Raw genomic sequence first — 21,057 nt, forward strand, 5'->3', positions numbered from 1 at the left:
TTTCCCTCTAGCTCACGCTTAACTTAAATATCTGAGTGTGCCATTCACTGGCCATGTGAGGCAAGTTCACAGGCCTAATTCTAACTCATTACTGAGTTCAGGGGGCCTGGCAAGATGCCCAAATCTGGGCTAGTATTTGAAGCCTTAGCAGCTGGAGGTGTATGATAAAGCATTATCCAGGATACTCTTCTTTTTATCCTTGAGCCATTACGTGACATTTTTGAGCTTATATTGCTCAAAATAAAGGAGCCCTGATGTGTTGTGCCCAAACTGATCTCATTTTAGCTACGGGCTTGTAAACAATTTGAAACATTGAGTCTGTAGTAGAAAACAGGTTATCAAAATCAGTAGTGTAAGGACACTGGTGTTGACATTATTTAGACAATTCTTCTGCTCTGCAGAAGACCAGGTGAACTGGTTCAGCCACACATGTTCACCTGTGCTTCACAGTCTTCATGTAGACCTCCAGCTGTTCAGTCTGTGCATCTGTTATTTCCCAGCCTGCAAATCCAGTCCCATGGTTCATCTTGGTGGTCTATATTTGGGTATAACCCATGGAGCCTCTCGAGATCCATGTGTGGGCTCTGTACAGAACCGTTGTCAGTCACAGAGGTTGTTGGTGCCACAGCATGCACCATTGCTCCAGAGCACATCCCTTCTGCCACTCACAGATGAGGATTTCCACCTGGCAGGTAATCTAGATACAGGAAAACACTTGATAACCTAAGAAACAGGTGAAGCAGCACAATACCACCAGTGCCTGAGGTCTGATCCTTTGTAGAGGCAGCAGTGCTGCCTCACAGAGGTATGAAATGCTGCTCCTGAGGAGCTCTGGCGTAGCAGACATTCCCCTTGGCTTCGCCCTGTGCAGCTCCAGCAGCTAGACCTTTGCCTTTGGTGTTTGCCAGAGTGAGCAGATGTCCCTGGTTCCTCTGCTCAGTGCAGTACCCAGCAATGGCTCTGTGGTTGTTCTTGTGCTGCAAGAGGGATGTCACTGATGGCTGGGTTGGTCTTGCCTGTTTCAGCTGATTGTGGTTCTGGGTGAAGGTTTGGCCATTCACTGTGGAGGAAAATGGTATCCCAGGCACTTCTGTTGCTGACAGCACGGGAAGCAGCAGTACACTGAGGCCAAGGTCTTACACTGCAGTGTTACGCTGAGTTTGGTAGCTGAGGGGGGCATGGAAAGGGTCTGAAACACTGTGTCTGTCCAAGGTCTCAGAGCTTATTCCTGTTCCTGAGAAAGCTGGAGGATGCCTCACAGCATGCTCATAAGGAGGTGGCATCTATTGAGGAGAGAGGAAGAGCATTACAGCAGACCAGAAATAATCAGGAGATTATCCCACCTCTTCTACAGAGCCGATGAAAATGTTTACAACTGCCACCAGCCTGAAATTAAACCCCCACAGTCCTCCAGCACAGCCAGCTGTAGGCTGGGGAATACTTGGAGATGAGAGCATTGGTCTGGAACATGGCACAAACCTGCTGAGAGACACATTCTCCCCTCACACTCTCTGCCAGGTTCCTTGCTCTTCCCTGTTCCCTTTCAAGAACTTGGCAGAAGGCCAGAACAAACTTGACTTTTGTTGGGAGAGGGCTGTCATTTGTTTTCCCTTGACTAAAGAAAAATTACTGGGATTTACCCAAGTACCCACAAACCCGGTGTTGTACCCAGGTCTTGGCAGCAAGCAAGTCTCACTGCACAGAGAGAGGTCCCTCTAGGCCTTGTCACATTTCTTTTGACAGAGCTGGGCTAGCTTTCTCCCCACAGGTGACAGGAAGTGGCATGATGATGTTGTGGGAGGAGCTTCCACTGCTGTTCCTCAACTACTTGTCTTTGGAGCTTTACTCTCCTGTGCCCTAAATGCCCAGGTTTCATAGAATTCCAGAATGGTTTGCATTGCAAGGGACCTTAAAGATCATCCAGTTCCAACCCCTGCATGGGCAGGGGTAGCTTCCACTATATCAAGCTGGAACTTTTGAGGCAGGTGTCATTAGATATAGCTCCAAACACTGAGTGGCAAGGGCTAACTATGCCAGGCTCTATGGTACAGCTTTAAGAGCTCAAAATCCAGGTAAATCGATGAACTTTTAATGCTTTACTCAGGATTTCAAAAGTTTTTGTCCTGCTTTAGACAATGAGGTCTCTGAATGGGAGCATCTCAGGATGCTGCCACAGGACCTACTTGGCAGGATGCACTCACTTTTCCCTGTTGCATTGTGGGAGTGCAAATCTTAAATACTGTAACAAGCAAAGCCCCCTGCTCATAAACAAGCCATAAATACTTCAAGGTAATACCAAGGTGTCTCTCCAGGAATGTCCTGCAGGGAGAAGGAAGCAAGAACCCATGAAAGTCTTAGAGATCCAAAAGTAATATTCCCAGTCTGGACGTGTATGGAGCAGGTGATCTGAAGAGCCTACTGTTTCTCTGTGAGGCTCTGCCCTGCTTCCTGGTACAGGCATTTCTGCAAATGCACTGGGGGGAGGAGAGATGGATCATTAACCAGCACAGATGTACACCAAAGGAGCCTCCCGATACACTTTGTGCTTTCCCAGAGATAAAAGCTATCGGGAAGGCAATCAGAGCACAGAGTCCTCAGCTACCACCAACTGTGAAGCAAGACACAGATATGAACCACAGTGGTGACTGCCATCGCCCCACTGCACGGAGGGGAGCTCACCTCCTGGGATGGCTCCGCCCACAGCCCAAACCTGTCAGCAATCATCTGATGGATTTCCCGCTGGCGATCTTTCTTCCGCACACTCTCGTAGCTGGGCAGGCGGGGCTGCTCCCAGGATGGGAGCTGGTACGTGCTGGGGGGTCCAACAGAGAAGAGCTCGTCTCCCTAGAAATGTCCATCCCCAGAAAAGGGTCAGCATAATGATGGCTGTCATCACTAGAAGTTTATGTCCTGGTGCAACCTTGAGTTAATTCAGGGTTCAAAGCTGTAGGTAGTTGCAGGCTCCTTTGAACAGCCAGGGAGGATATCCACCCCCCCGGGGGCAATTACACCATGACCTGTGCTGCAGGATCCCAAGCCCCCAGGATCTACCACTGGCACTTCATGCACAAACACCTCAGGGCACTGTGGTATCCTCTGTGATATTCCTTCCCTCCACATGCCTCCTACCCTTGGGGTTTTTGCATACTGGCAGCACTTCCCAAAGTTGTGGGATAGCACCAGAAGATGCTGCCCAGCACCTTTTGCCCCAGGCAAACTCCATAACCAGAGTCTCTCTCCACGCCCATGAGCAACTTTGCTATCATTCCCGCCCAGCTCCCAGCAGGGACCCTGCCATCACCTGCATGCCGGGGTTCTCAGCAGTGCTCTCAAGCCGTGAGGCTCCACGCTGGGGTCCCACCAGCTGCTGGCTGCTGCTGAAGTAGGGCGGGGGGCGGTCCTGGAATGAGTAGGACATGAGCAAAGCCAAAATCCCTCCCATCCTTCCCAGCAGACAGCAGAGCTCAACCAGCTCTCATGGGACAGCAAGACCCTGGCAGAGTTGCTCCCTCCTGCAGCTCTCAGTGCTGGCAGGAACCCCTGCCTGTTCTGTGACACCAACAGCTCCAGGACATCTTCCCTGGCAGCACAGGGTCTGCTCCAAGGGCTGGAGCCAGCTGGAGCAGAGCACAGCCAGAAGGACAGTCTGGGCCCCAGGGCACAGTTTCATTGAAAATCAGCAGAACCATCTCTTTTTGGGGTACAACAAAAAACAACCCAACTATTCTGCTGGTGTAGATAAGAGCTCCGTCACATGCTCAGGGTTACAGAACTTGTAAGCTCTTATCTATTGAGCTTGTCATTTCAGGATAATGCAGCAAGCAAATATACAGGGCAATAGTTGTGCTGTTCCCAAGCTGTCTTGCTCCAGTTAAACTGGATTCCTTGTCAAGGTATTGAGCAACAATGAGCAGAAACCCTGTTCACAGAGAACAGCCCCTCAAGCCAAAGCCAGGACTCGAACCACAGCTTTACCTTGCTCTCGGAAAACCCCATCTCTGCCAGCAGAAACCAGCCCAGAGACTCCCAGGGCAACCAGTGATGCGCAAGGAGGACTGTGAAGATTTACTGTTGCTCTTAACAAGCAAGGAGCTGTTTGTCTTGACCCTACAGCACAACTACAGAAGCTGCAGCACAACTACAGAAGCTGCAGGAAGCTGCAGGAAGCTGCAGGAAGCAGCACCCAACTGTTGGTTCAATAACTCATGAGCAAAACCTTGCCTGCCCAAAAGCTGCCTCACATTACAACTGCTTCTCCTTTTGTGAAGGAAATATGTTATATGTTCCCTTTCCTTACATAATTCTTTGCATCCATCCTTCTGCACAGTCCTTTGCTAAAGGCAAGATGCCTGCTTGAAGTTTCCACCTCAGAGCTCAGGGAGCATCCTACACTGCCCCAGAGAGCAGCTCCACAGGGCAAGGGAGCACAGCAGCAGGGCCCGCTCGCAATGTGTGCCATGGGCAGGCAACAGGAGGGAAGAGAGGGAAAGGAGTGGAGACAATCAGGCAAGGACACCATCAGTGCAGCCTATTTCCGCTGTGATTTCTGGTGGGGACTTCTCAGCCTGTGCTGGACTATTAGCCTTTCATAGCACTGCTTTTCATGCACTAGTCTCTCCACCCCTTGCTAGTGAGGCTAAATGTCTACTCTTCTCCCAGGGACTGCAAAGTGGTACCTGCAGCCCTCCCATCAAAAGCCATCCTTGCAGCTCTGGAGGCTGAACTTTCCCCAGGCAGTCACTGCCACAAAAGCAACACTGGCTACACACACTGCTCTTTTTCCATCAGCTTCCCTAGTTGAAAGGCAGCCCTAGGAAATTACAGATGCAAGCGAAAGGGCTTTGTGTCTCACTGCTCCTTCCCCAGGAGCTGTGCACAAGAGAGCCAGTTGTCAGGGATGCGGGTGGCTTTGTCTGCCTTTGCCCTCAGCTTCCAGCTCCCTTCCCTGCTGGGCCCCTTCCTATAAAGCACAGCCCGACCCCACACATGACTATGCAGGGGGAGAACCTCCCTCCCGAGCTGTGTGGAGAGCAGAGAAGCCTTTTAGTGTTGGGCCTTGGAGATACAACCACAATGGCACAGCCAGGGAGGACTGGGTGGGTGGATGGATCTCTTGGATAGAGTGGGAGCAAGGAGGTGGCAGAGCCCAGATCTGCTTGGAGGACCCACATCCATCAACAATCCCAGGCAGGCTGCAGGACAGTAACCTGGCAGTGCAGCCCCACAGACCCAGAACAAGGGACCAGGAGCTCGGGGGACAGAGCTGGACTCATGGGCTGAAGGAAGAGAGGAAGGACTCAGAGGACACTCACATACTGGCTGGGGGTCTGGAAAAGGCGGCAGGAGCAGAGGAATTGGCAGCACATGGGGTCCCGGTGGTACAAGAGCAGCAGCAGGATGAGGATCGCCACGATGAAGACGGAGGTGGACACCGCTGCCAAGAGACGGGAGAGGCGAGAGAGCCCGTGGTTCAACGGGCCCGCGGGCCTCCTCCTGCCGCCCGCTCTCGCCCCGCGGCTGCCGCTTGGAGAAGCTCCTGAGAAGCCGATTCTACCTGCTGCCCTTCTCAAGAGCGTTAAAGCCCCTTTGTGCCCAGCATCTCTCTCCTTACCAGACGGTGAACAACCTGGACCGTAGCGGCAGGGACCGCCCCGCGGGGCACCGGCACCCACCGTCTCTCGCCCGGCGCTCTCGGCTCCCTCAGGACCACGGCTGGGCGCCGGTTCGCCAGTGTTCCGGTCTCCCGGGAACCCGCGGCTCCCTCCCGGCCCACCCGCGGATCCGCAGAGCCCACCCGCACCGCCAGCCCCCGCCGCCGCTCCGCTCCGGCCCCTGTCCCGAGAGACAGCGGGACCCCCCCGGATTAGGACCGGCTGCTGCAGCGACCTCTCCCCCACCCGTCCCCAGGTATCGCCTTATCGGCACAGCCCGGGAGGCACCGGCAGAGGCCGATCCCGCCCGGCGGCCGCCCCCGCTTCGCGCCCGGCACCGCCGGAGCCCCCGCCCGCCACTCACTGGCGGCGATGACGATGGCCAGGACGTTGTTGTCCATGCTGGCGCTGGCAGTCGCTGTGTGGTCCGAGGCCTCCGCGGGCTGCGCCATCCCGACCCCGCCGCCGACAGCCCTTGCCCGCCGCCCGCGCTCCACAGCCCGCGAGGGGCGGGGCGGGGCGGGGCCCCGAGCGAGCGGGCTCAGCCGCGGGGCTACCGGGGCTCCCCCTTCGGACACGCGTCAGGGCCAGCCCGGCTCATCCGCGGGTGCCCCGGCCTCGTGCCGCGGTTAGCGAAGTCCCGCGGTGCCGGCCAAGCGGCAGCCAGGCCGCGGGTCACTGCCGGGATCAGCGGGCACGGGCCAACCCCAGCGCTGCTCCGCTCCTGCCGAGGAAAGCTGACCTGTGCCGCAGGAGGGTCCTGGCCCCGCAGGCAGCAGGAGGTGCCCGCTCATTAACCGATTAACACCTTAATTAAGTGCCATGTCAACGCTAAGTATCTGGGTACCTTCAGGGCACCCGCTGCCAGGGTGTAACCAGACTCAGCCCGTGGCTCCGGGTCACTCCCGAGCACTCAAGTCTCCAGCCATAGGCTTTGAAAACCCCAAGCTTTAGTTTGGGTTACACATCACCCACCTGAGGAAGGCGACCCTGCCCCAACACCCTCCCAGCCCCTGTCCCGGTGCCCAGGAAGGATTTACACTCTCACCAGGTATGGCCAAACTTCCCCCACTCATTCCATAACACTGCAATAACGCAACACACCAAACTGTAGATAGAGATGTATTGGTGTTGATGTTGCATATTTAAGACAACTTTACATAATGGTTCTGACAGAGTTTTGGCATCCTCCAGTGTGTGGCCCTTCTCCCCCCACATTCCTCCACTGCCCCAAAGCACCCCAGGCAGAAGTGGGTGCAGGACAGGGGAGCTGAGTGCCAGCAGGTACCTGCCCTCACACACAGAGGGCTCAGTCCTCTCCATTTTACAGTACACATCTTGCAACACCCATATCCTTAAATGTGGAGACTGGGAGTGTCAGACCTGCTGGGCAGAAAGAGCTGGGACATGGGCGAAAAGTTAGGATGGCACAGATCCATGGAGACAGCAAAACCCCACCAGCTGCTGAGACCCTGCTTTGAGCAGAGGGCTGAACCAGATGGGCTCCAGATTGTCCCCAGCTGTGAAGCGTCTTCCCAGGATGAAGCCAAACCCATACTCCAGGCAGCATCAGTCTTGGAGAGAAGAATGTTGGAGGCAGACCCCAAGGACATCCGGGGGCACTGCAGGGAAGGGAGATGCTTCACTGGAACCCCTCCCAAGAGGAGGTGCCGCCTCTTCCCTCTGGAGCAGCGGGAAGCAGAAACAGCAGAGGGAGGATGGGGCTGGCTGGACCTTGTCTCACCGCTTTGCTTTTTGCCCAGAGAGGCACAGCAGGTCCCGAAAGTTTCTGCCGATGTGGAAGAAAAAGCCGGGTCAAGGAGCTGTGGCACAGCGCAGCCCTCCAGGCACGGCGCATCCACAGCAGGACATTGGCCCAAAGGATGATATTTTGGCAGGGGATCAGGGCGTCCTTTTGCTGGAGACAGAAGTGGCAGGGTCTACAGCATGGCTTGTTGGACCCGAACCACACACTGAGCACTCCCCACTCACTGTTGCACAACACACCAGGGCTCCAGACATTTGGCATAGTTGGGCAGCTGCCCCACAACCTGGGGGCAACCCTGCCCCAAGGCCAACAGGTTAGAGGCCCCCAGCAGCCCTCAGCAGGAAATGGGCAAACAGCAAAACAATAACAGTAATAATAATAATAATAATAATAATAATTAAAAAAAAGTATGTAAACGACCCAGCACCCTGTCCTGTAGCACCAGGACACCCAAGGGAACAAGGTATGTTACAGTCTGAGGGGAAATGGAGACTCAGGGACTTCCCGGCCAGTGCGGGGTCTTGTCTCTATTGCACTTTGCATCATATATATTTCTATATATATATATTTATAAAAATACAAACTAAAGGGCTGGGGTGGAAAGGATGAGATGTAAACCCTAAACCAGCAGCAGCTCCGTGCACATGGCAGGTTTTGACTCATTCTGCTTCTGCCTATCCCCAGTCCCTCATCAGCCCACCAGGGCAGCAGCCAGCAACAAGGGCCCATCCTGCCAAGTTCTAGTCTGGGGCTGGGCAGGATGCTGAGCTGGTCCAGAGCCTGCCAACTCACCAGCCATCCCTCCCTCCCACATCACCCTTTCCTTAAGCTCCAAGGCCTAGAGTAACAAACACACAGCTTTTCCCAGGTGCCTGCCATGTCCCCACAGGCATGGGCACACCAGCACCCTCTCCCTGTCCAGCAAGGACTCAGTCCTACAGAGATGGGCAAGACCCACCTCATGTCTCTCCCTCTGCCCAAAATACCCCACAGGAGGTCTTCCCCTGCCTGGAGGTTCCCATTTTCTCTTCCTTGAGTGACTACGGTGCAAATGGCACAGGGTGATGTGGTCCAGAGACACCCCCCAAATCAGAAACAGAAGATGCTCCCTGCTCCCAAGGCTACCCTCTGGCTGCTCCTGCTACCTCAGCCGCCCGTCAGGTTTGACGGGCCCCAGTTCTGATTTGGGGTCTGGGGAGAGGGAGCTCCAGGAGGTTTTGCTGCAGGTCTCCATGGAAGTGCAGGCAGAGGAGCTGCTGACACAGACATTCGCTGCGGACCAGAAGGTGCTGATGGCAGCATCTGCCCAGTCTTCCAGCTCCTTGCCCGTCAGCTGTGCCTTCTGTACGGCATCCTCCTCTGCCGCCTCGGAGCGTGGCAGGTTGAGGATCCCGCCCAGGCCCTGGAAGTTCTGGTCCATGTACTCGTTGCGGGGGGGGCCACCATGCAGCCAGTTGCTGTCATCTGGGAAGGACAAGGAGAGAAAAGAGAGGGGATGAGCAGTGCAGCAACATTCTGGCACCCTGAAGGTCCTACCCCCAACTCCAGCTGGGGCACAGCATGCCACTCCTTTGCAACTCCAGCTCCCATCCAGCACAAGGAAAAGGACGCTGCTGCAGGAAGGATCTGACCGACATGGGCAAATGGGCTCTCCACAGCTGCCAAGAGGATAGCTCAGTCTAAGAATTCTCATGGGCAAGGGGCACCAGTGGAAAATTTGCTCCAGCCTGGTCATCAGCTGCAGCCCAGGGGGCAACACAGCGGGGGAAGCACTTTGGACTGCCCACAGGGACACCCTCTCATCCAGCCCCAAACTCCAGAGCATCCTCACCTTTCCTGAGAGGCTGCTTGCGGTTGAAGGTCTGAGGCACCACCAGGAACTGGTTCTCCCCCAGAGGCTCCCAGAACTGGAGGAGGCGGATGGTCCAGATGCCAGGGCGCAGGGGGTGGTTGAGGGGGGGCTTGTACTGGGTGAACTCTGCCTCAGCATCCACCGTGATGTCGTAGGAGGCGGCAATGACATAGGTGGGGTCAATCCATACCACCGTGGCCGTCAGGTTGGGGCCCCGTGACCACTTCTGCATGGCCACCGGCTCATCAAAAGGCCCCATCAAGCCTCCAAAATTGCGGAAGAGTCTTTCCTTGGGGTCCCACTCTGTGCCCACCTGGAGGGACAGGAAGCACAAGCAGTGGTACACTGGACAAGGAGACACTATCAGCTGAGGTTCTGTGTTTCACCTCCCTGAAACAGAGAACACATAAACCTTGCGTCCAAAGCAATGGACACTCCATGGATCACACGCCAGCACTAATTCAGCTGTGCAAGGCCTGCAGCTGCAGGCACTGGATCTCACCTGCCCCTGAAAGATCCCCTGAAGGGATCATTCACCAATGATCACCTCCTCACAAATAAACCAAACTCCAGATAAAGGTTTATTTTCAGACACAATGGCAGCTCTGTGTCCCTTCCGTCTGCATGGCATGCAGGTGGGGCAGAGGAGGAATGGCAGCACAGTGTGGGAAAGCCAGGGAGAAAAGTGCCACATTTACCTCTAGGTTTTGCAAGCGGTTTGCCTGCCCTCCATGACCTGACAGCTTCAGAGCTCCTTGGGGCATCATCCACACCTCCAAGGATTCTGTCTGCCCAGTTGCCAAATTTTGCACTTCCTGCATCACCAGGTAACCCTGGAAACGGTCATCATAGAAATATAAGTGCACACTGGAGGGGAAGCCTTGAGGCTCAAATCTGGAGAGACAGACAGAGAGGTTGCATATCTGAGCATAAGCATACTTCCAGCACAAAAAGGCCTCCATTTGGAGCCTGGATTGAGACCACAGGAAATACCCCACCTGCAGAGCTTGTCAGTCTTGGCTGCCGGCGTGGATGAGGCTTTGTGGAGCCCCAGCCTGGAGAAGGCTGTATAGAAGGTGAGGGTGACATCGGTGAGACCGCTGAGCCCATCAACACGGTCGTAGACGTTTTCCCAGTAGGCCTTGAGCGCCGGGGTGTTGGCAGGGTAGCTGCCGTAGAGGTGTGTGTCCAGGATCTCCAGCACCTCCTGATTCACCGTCGACTCAAACTTGCGGGCAAAGAAGGTGGGTCTGGAGAGTTGCTGGAAGACCACAGGCATTTCTAACAATGTTGGGGGCACCCACTCTGCCCTCCCACTCCAGCAGGATCCATCCTACCCACTTTGAAGGCACAGGCTAAGGAGCAGCACAGCACAGCCAGCCTGAATGTGGGATCCTCTATGACAGGATCAATGGGGACACACCAACAGTTACTGGGAATGCAGATGGGTCCCCATCTCTCCCACCACCTCCCCCTTTCTGTGCCCAGAACTAGCCATGTGTCATCCAGCTCCTTTGCTGCAATCTCTACTCTGATGGGCCCCCACCCACCAGAGCCACTGCTGAGCCCTGCATTAGCTCTGACCAAGTGGCACAGCCTGCAGGAACAGTGTCTTGGGCTCTGCAAGCCTGGAACTGCTGGAAAATCCTGCCCCAACTGCTCTTTTCAGGGCTGGCTCTATCTCTCCCAAGTCTCCTGTGTTCAGTCCACATCTCCACACACTGAGAGCATGGGAGACGTTTCGTCACAAGGCATTTTGACCTGTCAAAGAAACTGCACTCTAAACAGGTTTCACTGAAAAGATATTTCCCTCAAGTGATACATTTGCAGGGAAAAAGCAGGAAAACAGGAGAGAAAGTCTAGGAATAGGAGCAATGCTGCAAGCAGAAGCCTGGCTGCAGGGCAGGACAGTCAGGATAAACCCACTGCCTGATTACAGACACATCTACACTGAGCCCCACTGGGGAAGCTGATCATGCTCCAGTCTCTTGTGGGGACATGCACAGTAGCTGGCACTGCAGCTTGGGGTGCCTGCAGGACCAGCTCAGAGAGAAGAGGACAGGGAGGAGGGGAAAGAGCAGGAAGAGAAAGGAGGATCTTTTTCACCTGTAGCCGAAGGAAGTCCTGGGGTTTGAAGTCATTTGGGGAGCACCCGCACCAGTCGACTATGTGTTTATATTGGCACTTACAGCCCAGCTTCCGGTTCCAGTTGGTCACTCGGAGGTTGTTATCGACCAGCGTCTCACAGGCATGGCTGTTCTCCAGGACCGTGTGGAAGAAGGACTGTGCAAGGCAGAAAAGCGGCAGGACACCCAGTGGGATGGAGAACAGGTGGTTAATGGAGACCCCCACTGAAGGACAGACCCCCACTGAAGGACAGACCTCAACTGCTACTGAACAGAAACTTCCCCGTTCCCAGCAGAGGGCAACACTTAAGGGACCAGGCTTGCACCAGTCCTCATCTGGCCCAGAGGGTGACTGGACCTAAAGCTGGCTTGTATGTAAACATGACCCCTGACCTATCTGCTCCTCTCTTCCTTTTTTCATACCTAAATCTGGAAAAGGGGAGGCACAAAACTGTCTGAACAGAACCAGCAACACCCTTTGCAAGTACCCAGAGCAGGGATGAAGTGGGAAAGATATGTTAAGCACAGTGGAAAGAAAATCTGTCCTCTGGCCCACAGCCAGCACCCACCTCAGCTGGCAGGAGGGTGTAGGTGTAGAACTGGCGCAACTGGGACACGAGCTGGTCCTCAGCATAGACCACATACTCCACAAAGCTGCGTGTCAGCGAGAACCAGTCAGAGCCCCCGTCCACCACGATGCCCTCGGGGATGTGGCGTTCGCCCAGTCGCCACATGTGGGAGTCACACTCGTGGAACAAGCGGTCCAGGCCCTGCTTCTTGATAAACCTGGGCATGGGGATGAGGAGTTAGGAGTGTCAACCACTTTGCTAAGTGCAGATGCAGAATATCCCCTCCCTGCCACAGCTGTTTCAGTTCTTTTCTGAAATTCCTCATTTTCTGCTCCTCCAGTTCAGCTCTGCTTCTAGCAGAGATTACCTGGCATTGTCTCGGCCATGTGACTTCAGGAAGTTCTTATCTCGGTATTTGGACAGGAACATCACCAGTTCATCATTGGTCCTGAGGTGGAAATCAGGAATCATTAATGCTCCTGGGGAGAAGCAGCCCAGTAAACACTCATTCTGCAAGAGCCATTAGACACAAGGAACCCAAAGCTGCTGACTCAAATCTATGTTCCACCACTGGGCAGACAACAGACACAGCTTCTCTGCTGTCATGCTTCACATGTATATTCTCCTGCAATACCCAGGCCACAAGAAAAAACAGCTTCAGAGGTACTTGCTGAGCTCCTCTGCATACATAGTTCCAGCCTGGCCCCAAAACATCATCACCAGCATGTGGGTGCAATCTCCAACCCCATCTCCCTCAGCTCCCTGCTCCTCCCTGCCCCTCCCAAGGCTTCTGCAGCATCACACAGCCCCAACACCCCAGCCCCCTCCCCTGTCCCAGTAGGGCACTCACCTTGTGGGGTAATCAGTGGCACTCAGGTTGATGAAGAAGTCCCAGGGCCACTCAGACAGTTCCAGCAGGTCTTTCATGCTACGCAGGTACATCTTCAGCAAGCTGGCACCTCCCCAGATGGTCACCATGCGCCAGGGTGTCACACGGATGTTGGGGTAGTGCTGGGCCAGCTCCACAGCCTCACGATGGAGGTAGTTGGAGCGCTGCCAGGGAACAAGGCTCATCCTCAGCAAGGAGCGCATCGTCCCAGGGCCCTGTTTTCCTTGTCACCAGCCCGGACTCAGCCCTTGCAGCAGCCTCCACAAGGAGAGAAGCATCAAACAGGGCAGGGGGGATACATCCCACTTCCATGGGGTTGCAGAAGTAGTGGCAGAGGGTCACAGCTCCACAGCACCGAGGACTAACCTATCCAGCCACTTTCCCCACTCACCACCACCCATGCCTCAGCACTGCTCCTTCTTCCAGGGACCGATGGAGCACTGTTAGCACCCACTCCCTCACCCCTGCCACACACCTTGTCAACATGGATGTAGAAGAAGTGCTGCTGGTGGTACACGGCCTTGATGAGCCGCTTCAGCTGGCGGATGGCCCTGCCATGCACCACCAGCATGTAGGCAATGCGCACAGGCTTGCTGGGGGGCCCCTGCTGCAGCCGGCTTTCGTCCCACTGGATCACAGGGCTGACCTTGCCTGCACGGGGAGGGAGAGGGGTGTCAGCCACCCCCATTCTTGGTATCTACTACCTGGAGCTCTTGAGCAAAGCAGGGTTCAGCAGGGAAGCACTCAGCCTCGGGCAAACCCCAACTGGCTGCAGTGCCAAGGCATGGTGGCACATGCAACTCCTTGTGTTACACTGATGGGGAATTTTGGGAAAGGGGGTGTCCTCCCCTGGTGCCTCAAAACAGAAAATGCAGCTGGGTGTGGCTCTGACCCCTACAGAACTGCAGACCAGGATGAACAGCCCAACTTAAGAAGGCTGGCACAACTTTGACTGGATTACAGAGGCAAAGGTAATCTGGGAATCAGTGACAGATTGAGGCCGCTGTTTGCCAGGTGGGACAGTTTGGTGACATAAGGATGGTGGCCTACTAGCCTCCCTGGGACATTCCCGATGCCCAGGGTGACCAGGAGCACTCCAGTAGGACTCACCTGAGAGCTGGCAGTGGCGAGGCACAGACTGGGGCATGAGGCTGCCAGCCCGGTGCAGACACACCACGTTGGCGATCTCCTGTTGGCACTGTTTGCTGCTGGCCCGGGCCAGCGCCGACAGGGCGTCTTTGCCCGTGATTTCGCACTTGGGGGTGAAGCTGTTCTCAGTGGGCTGGGGAGCCCCCTCCACGCTGCCGGTGTCACCCTGCTGGAATATGGCCAGGTGGGCCTCCCCACGCAGCTCTGTCAGGTTCCTGTGGCTGGAGGAATCCAGCATGGCCGGCAGCCTCCATCCTGGTTTGTGCCTGGCCGTGACAGCTCTCATCACCTTGGACACCACGACCCCAGGGCTGTCCAGCCGGCCCCGCCATCGGCCATGCTTCCGGCTGGCACTGCTCCGGCGCCCAGCAGAGCTGTCGGAGTCCTTGGAGCCATCACTGCTCTCAGGAAACCCAGCTTTTTTCTGCCGCTCCTGTTGCAGATTCATGTGGATGCAGAAGAGAGGACAGACAGCATTAACTTGGGCCTAGATCTCCCTAGATCTGTCAGCATGCTCCTCAGAGCATCCATTCCCAGTCCCCACAGAGCTCAATGCTGCAGCATGACAGGTGCTCCAGGAGCAACCGCTGTGCAGCACAGGACATTACACAGCTCCTTGATCACCCAAAACCCCAGGATAAGACACAACAGCAGCCCCCTGCCTATGCCCCCATCATGAGGACATCCAGACAGTCTCACTCTCTGTGGTTGGGCTGCAGACTAAACGGACACAGTGGGTTGTGTCTGCACCAGCCACCCTCTGAGGTCTGCCCACCTGCAGGGACATCCCTGATGCTGGAGATGAGCACTGGGCTGCACTTGCTATTGATGGTTATTTCATTGTGAGATTATTGGACCAACTCTTCCCTGCCATGACCACGCTGTGTACCCAAGCCTAGCACAGCCAGAGTCCCAGGCAGCCACAGCTGTGCTCTCTGGGCTGAAAGCACTGGACAGGAATAGACCAAGGCCCTGCCCATGCACCCCTCCCTGGACCCTGGCTCCCCATGCTGGGGCAGGATCACCACCTTCCCTAGAAATCCAGTCACAAATCCTCCTGTGGACCCAAGCAGATGTGTAAAGGGAGCAATTAATTACTCTTTGTTATCTCTGCAAGGCTGGCTAAACAGCAGACAGTCAGCCTTGGGGAAAGCAGGGAGCTGGGAAGTTTGGATGCCACTCTTGCAGGAAAGAACTTTCCCAGAGAGTGTACCCGTCATGTCGGGGCCATGTGCTCCAGCCCACTGCAGGCACTCCCAGATGATTGGCAGGCAGCTGCCTGCCCCAGCCCAGCCTCCCAGGGCCGTTTCACAGCAACCCCAAACTCTGACTGCCCAGTGGCTGTGCCAGGCACCATGGGGAGCTATAAGGAACAACCAGGGGTATTCCTGAGCAGCGGCATCTCACAAGGACGGACAGATGCCTCATAAAGACAGCAGGACTGAACTAGCCCCTGGCACAAGACTCCCCTGAGCGTGCAGCTGCTGGGAAGGTCACAGTCAGGAGAAAGTATAGAGTGAAAAGGCTGGAAAGCATTTGGTGTGATCTGCCCATTTCAGAGTCCCCAGACTACCCATGTTGTGCTGGCACAGCCATGGCTAAACCACTGCTTAAATCCCAAAGGGTTCGTTCAGCATGGATCAGCCAAGCCTGCCTCCACCCAGACAGGCGTCACAGGCAGCCCAAGACAGGCAGCGAACCCTTCATTAGTTACCATGCAGGACCATCTGTTCCAGAGCTATAAACCTGTTTTCCCCACAGAGCATCACAGGAGAGGGCAGCTGGAAGGCCACAAGTGAGGAGAGAGTATCTTCCATGTTCCTACAGGAAGAGACTTGCAGATCCCACTCACATCCTGCACTCCCCAACACGCCTGACTGTGGGGACATCCCCTATGCAGTGCCACCCGTGGTTACAGTCCTGCTCGTCCCCCTGGAAGGAGCCCTGTTCCCAGCTCAGGAGCATGCCTAGCTGCCTTTCCCAGTAGGGAAGTTGTTAGAAGCATTGCCAGCCCTTCCAGAGCTGCCAGCCCAGGAACACAAGGGCTTCTAATTACTGCACCACAGCAGAGTGATCCCTGCACCCCAGCCTGACAGGGAATGGCTCTGGTCACATTGTTCTGCTGTATTTAAGACATGTGTGGGACAGTCGCTGAGGCTCCCCATCCCCTCCTTCTGACACACAGATGACTCCAGGCACCAGCCAGAGCTCACTTAGAATCACAGAGTCATCTAGGTTAGAAAGACTTGCTAAGATCACCCAACTGTTAAACCCCTGTCAAGGCCACCACTAAAACACGTCCCCCAGGTGCCACATCCACCCATCTTTTAGATACCTCCAGAGTCTGTGACTCCCACACTTCCTCATCCAGCCTGTTCAAGGGCTTCACAGCCCTTTTGGTGACAAAGTTTTTGCTAATATCCAACCTAAACCACCCCAGTATAACTTGAGGCCATGTCCTTTTGTCCTGTTGCTTGTTACTGGAGAGACTTGTCCTGTTCTGCCTCCCCCAGTGTGACACTGCTACCCCAGAGTGAAACAGAGCCAGGGGTCGTGTATCTACCTGCACCCCATCCCCTGTACAGGTCCCACTGTGCCACTGGGAGGAGTAGAGCTAACAGCACCAAGTTTCTGCAGGAGTCCCTTTGTGGCTGTCTGACTGGTTTCTGCCACATGCCAGCACTCATCAGACAAAACCAGCACCAAAATGTTCCAAAGTCATCAAAGGAATCCCGAGTTAAAATGGTGAGAGTAAGTCCCCTAAAAACAAATTCTTTGGCAGGAAAAGTAACTATCAAGGAATCTCTTCTCAAGAAGAAAAGACACTTCATAGGAAGCTTCTCTTGTGGCCACAGCACACAGAGGTCACCAACACACAAGACCCAGAGAGGTGCTACCTCCACCCAGAGAGGTGCCACCCAGAGAGGTGCCTCCAGACAAAGACAGGAGTCCAAGTGGCCAAAGCACTGCAGTGACAGATCTGTTCTCCACCCACAAGGAAACTTTGTGGTTTGAATTTTACTGGTGCCAACTCCACTACGGACTAAGAGCTTCAGGAAGCTTGTGTGCTCATTCAGGAGCTGTGGGTGTCACAACGACAGAGGCAAAATTGCTCTGGTCTCTCAGGCTCCCACTTGTGTGGGGAGACACTCATGCTGACCACAGGAGGAGTGGGAATTTCCTCTCTCATCCATCAGTCTGGATAGGGATTGTGTTGTTTGATCCTGGTGGAACAAGATTAATTTGGTTTCCAGGAGGAAACACAGTGCTGATTTGGGCAGATGGAGACAGATCCAAATACTCCTCGTCTGCATTCCATACAGAATCTGCTTGGCAAACACAGGGCACCTTGCAGGACCCCGAAATAGGGCTTGGGAAGAGAACCGATAGATCCAAGAGGCACAGCCAGCTCCACAGTGCTTCCAGGACTCGAGTGTCTCTTTCTTTCTCCACAGCCAGTCACAGCCCATTCATGGTGGGGATGAGCTGCGTTCATTAGTGGGAAGAACCTATTTACTGTGGCAATCAAGAAATCCCAAACTTCCACTAATCCTTTCAGGCCTGCAAGGTCAGACTCTCCTGGGACTGTTCCTCTGGTTTTACCAGAAATGCCCTTAAGGAAATGGTGTGTCCTCTAGGTCTGGCCAAAATCAGATGGCAGTGTGGCATGGAAACCAAGAACTTTGCAATTTATAAGAATTAAAGGTTAATTGGACTTTTCCCAGCTTGCTACGGGGTTCAGGCTGTCCATGAAGTTAAGGATGGTTCTTGTCTTCTCTAAAGAGGCTTGTCAATTCCCAGGATTGCTGGTGGTGAACCAATTCCTCTCCAGGAAAGGAGACCCATGGCCAAACCTGTTCAGCTACCCAGTTCAGTTTTGGGATGAGACACAGGGAAATCAGGCAAGGACCAAGGCAGAATGAGCCAACCCAGGAGGCTGTGAAGGGCAGGAGCAGAGAACAGCAGACAAACACTGCAGGATAGTACAGAGGGAAGGAGAAGCCAGGATGGGTGAAGTAATTTGATCAAGGTTACAGAACAGGCAAAGGAGCAGTTGGGCCCTCCTTGGTGCCAGATCAGTCTGCCCTCATGTTTCCAGTGCCTCCAGATCACGATCCTCTCCTTGCCACATTCATTCCCTGGTTCTGTGCTGGTGATGGGCACATGGCAGCACATGAGGGTACTCATGGCCATTTCCTGTGGCCCAGGAGAAGGCCTAAGGCTAGGAATTCACCTGCTGAATGAGTGGCATCACTCTAGAGACCTTCCCCACTACAAGGGGCCGCCCCATTCCCCTTCTCACCTCTTTGCTCTCAAGGAAAGCCTTCTAGACCTGCTGACCATAAGATCACCCTCCACACCAGGGAGGCAATAGGAGGCTTCAGCCACTGGTCCACACAGACATAGCAGACCTGGACACAGTCTGGGCACTTCCCAACAAATCAACAAATGCAAATTACCAACCCACAGGTGGAAGCTTTGTTTGAAGGTGTCAGTAATGTGTTTCATCAGCCTGGATCCTCCGTGATACCTTCTCTGTGTCTGACCTTGGGCAAACTCCTCACCAGACCATGCCTCAGTTTTTCCACACTCACAAGAAAGAAGTGATGCATTTGGCCTTAGCAGAGTGTTCTGGTATAAACACATCAGCGACTCCAAAAGATCCTTGCACTCTCCCACTTCACAGGAATACCTCTCACCAGAACAGCTACAGAGGAGCTGACACAAATCCGCCAGCTCTCTGAACTCCATGTTTTTGATTTGGGTGTCCCTGACCCCAGTTTCCCACAACATCCCCCAAAGCACAAGTACAAGATCCCCATCAAGCCCCCCACACTCCCCACTCTATGCCAGACCCAAAACAAACCCCCAGGGCCACAAGCTCCCCTTCTCAGGTGCTGTGACCCTGCACCGCTGCAGCCAGAAGCCCCCAGGCAACACCCCACTGCCCACCCCACCGCCAACACCTTCAGCAGCCCGAAGCTGCAGGACCCCCCACCCCAGGAACCCCATCCTGGGTCTCGGCCTTGCCAACCCCACAGAGCTCACCCCCTTTGTCCCCGCCCCAGCTCCTGAGCAAGGGGACACTCGCCACCCCCAGGGCACTGTCCCTCCCAAGGGCTCCCCCACGAAAGCCTCCTCCCAGCACCCATCGCCCTCCCCTGACGCCCCCCCCCTACCCCCAGGCCCTCAGCCCACCTCGAGCCCCTCAGGCCTCCTCGCTCTCCCGCGTTGTCCTCAGCCCCCTCACGCCCCCCCCCCCAGCCCTTTTATCGCCCTCCTTCAGCAGGGCCCCCACCCCATCCACCGCCCGGCCCCCAACCATCCCCCGGCAGGCCCCGGCTGCCCCCCGCCCTCCTTCCCTCCCGCCGCACACCTCGGCCAGGCCCTCCTCATCGAGGCCGGCAGAGCTCCAGAGGACGAGCCCCTGGAGCAGGAGGATGGCGAGAGCCGTAGCGGCCGCCAGCCGGTAGCGCCGCACCAGCTTCCGCGCCCGCCCGCCGGCCACCATCGCCCCGCCGGCCACCATGGCCCGCCGCGCCGCCACAGCCGCGCATGCGCGGGCACGGGGGGCGGGGCTAGGGCTGAGTGGGGCGGGGGCAGACGCGGGGGCGGGGCCAGAGAGAGAATGAGCGGGAAAACGAGCGTGAACGAGTGTGAGTGTGAGTGTGAGTGAACGAGTGTGAGTGTGAGTGTGAGTGTGAGTGTGAGTGAGCGAGTGTGAGTGTGAGTGTGAGTGAACGAGTGTGAGTGTGAGTGAGCGAGTGTGAGTGTGAGTGTGTGAGTGTGAGTGAGCGAGTGTGAGTGTGAGTGTGAGTGTGAGTGTGAGTGAGCGAGTGTGAGTGTGAGTGTGTGAGTGTGAGTGAGCGAGTGTGAGTGAACGAGTGTGAGTGTGAGTGTGAGTGTGAGTGAGCGAGTGTGAGTGTGAGTGTGAGTGTGAGTGTGAGTGAGCGAGTGTGAGTGTGAGTGTGAGTGTGAGTGAACGAGTGTGAGTGTGAGTGTGAGTGAACGAGTGTGAGTGTGAGTGTGAGTGTGAGTGAACGAGTGTGAGTGTGAGTGTGAGTGAGCGAGTGTGAGTGTGAGTGTGAGTGAACGAGTGTGAGTGTGAGTGTGAGTGAGCGAGTGTGAGTGTGAGTGTGAGTGAACGAGTGTGAGTGTGAGTGTGAGTGTGAGTGTGAGTGTGAGTGTGAGTGAACGAGTGTGAGTGTGAGTGTGAGTGTGAGTGAACGAGTGTGAGTGTGAGTGTGAGTGAACGAGTGTGAGTGTGAGTGAACGAGTGTGAGTGTGAGTGTGAGTGAGCGAGTGTGAGTGTGAGTGTGAGTGTGAGTGAACGAGTGTGAGTGAGCGAGTGTGAGTGTGAGTGAACGAGTGTGAGTGTGAGTGTGAGTGAGCGAGTGTGAGTGTGAGTGTGAGTGTGAGTGAACGAGTGTGAGTGTGAGTGTGAGTGAACGAGTGTGAGTGTGAGTGTGAGTGTGAGTGAACGAGTGTGAGTGTGAGTGAGCGAGTGTGAGTGTGAGTGTGAGTGTGAGTGAGCGAGTGTGAGTGTGAGTGTGAGTGAACGAGTGTGAGTGTGAGTGAGCGAGTGTGAGTGTGAGCGTGAGTGTGAGTGTGAGTGTGAGTGAACGAGTGTGAGTGTGAGTGTGAGTGAACGAGTGTGAGTGTGAGTGTGAGTGAGCGAGTGTGAGTGTGAGTGAACGAGTGTGAGTGTGAGTGAACGAGTGTGAGTGAGCGAGTGTGAGTGTGAGTGAACGAGTGTGAGTGTGAGTGAGCGAGTGTGAGTGTGAGTGTGAGTGTGAGTGAACGAGTGTGAGTGTGAGTGTGAGTGAGCGAGTGTGAGTGTGAGCGTGAGTGTGAGTGTGAGTGAACGAGTGTGAGTGTGAGTGTGAGTGAGCGAGTGTGAGTGTGAGTGTGAGTGAGCGAGTGTGAGTGTGAGTGAGCGAGTGTGAGTGTGAGTGAGCGAGTGTGAGTGTGAGTGTGAGTGAGCAAGTGTGAGTGCGAGTGAACGAGTGTGAGTGGGAGTGAACGAGTGTGAGTGTGAGTGTGAGTGAACGA

At 55.2% G+C, this 21,057-nt stretch overlaps 2 protein-coding genes across 2 annotated transcripts; both read right to left on the bottom strand.

Annotated features, from left to right (window-relative positions):
• Window positions 1-259: 259 nt before the first annotated feature.
• Window positions 260-6,463, bottom strand: LOC119709471. Its single transcript, XM_038157302.1, has 5 exons — window positions 6,016-6,463; window positions 5,313-5,434; window positions 3,302-3,400; window positions 2,680-2,844; window positions 260-1,283 (listed from the first exon to the last, which is right to left on the bottom strand). Exons 1-5 carry the CDS (start codon window positions 6,101-6,103, stop codon window positions 1,137-1,139), a joined length of 621 nt encoding a protein of 206 aa, XP_038013230.1. The 5' UTR covers window positions 6,104-6,463; the 3' UTR covers window positions 260-1,136.
• Window positions 6,464-7,968: 1,505 nt separating this feature from the next.
• Window positions 7,969-19,545, bottom strand: XYLT2 (xylosyltransferase 2). Its single transcript, XM_038157442.1, has 11 exons — window positions 19,382-19,545; window positions 13,966-14,437; window positions 13,331-13,506; window positions 12,817-13,019; window positions 12,334-12,414; window positions 11,967-12,183; window positions 11,378-11,554; window positions 10,270-10,532; window positions 9,970-10,165; window positions 9,251-9,584; window positions 7,969-8,883 (listed from the first exon to the last, which is right to left on the bottom strand). The coding sequence occupies exons 1-11, from the start codon at window positions 19,532-19,534 to the stop codon at window positions 8,561-8,563; spliced, it is 2,595 nt and encodes an 864-aa protein (XP_038013370.1). The 5' UTR covers window positions 19,535-19,545; the 3' UTR covers window positions 7,969-8,560.
• Window positions 19,546-21,057: the final 1,512 nt, after the last annotated feature.

This window comes from Motacilla alba, chromosome 18 (genome assembly GCF_015832195.1).
Source record: "Motacilla alba alba isolate MOTALB_02 chromosome 18, Motacilla_alba_V1.0_pri, whole genome shotgun sequence".
Taxonomy (NCBI): domain Eukaryota; kingdom Metazoa; phylum Chordata; class Aves; order Passeriformes; family Motacillidae; genus Motacilla; species Motacilla alba.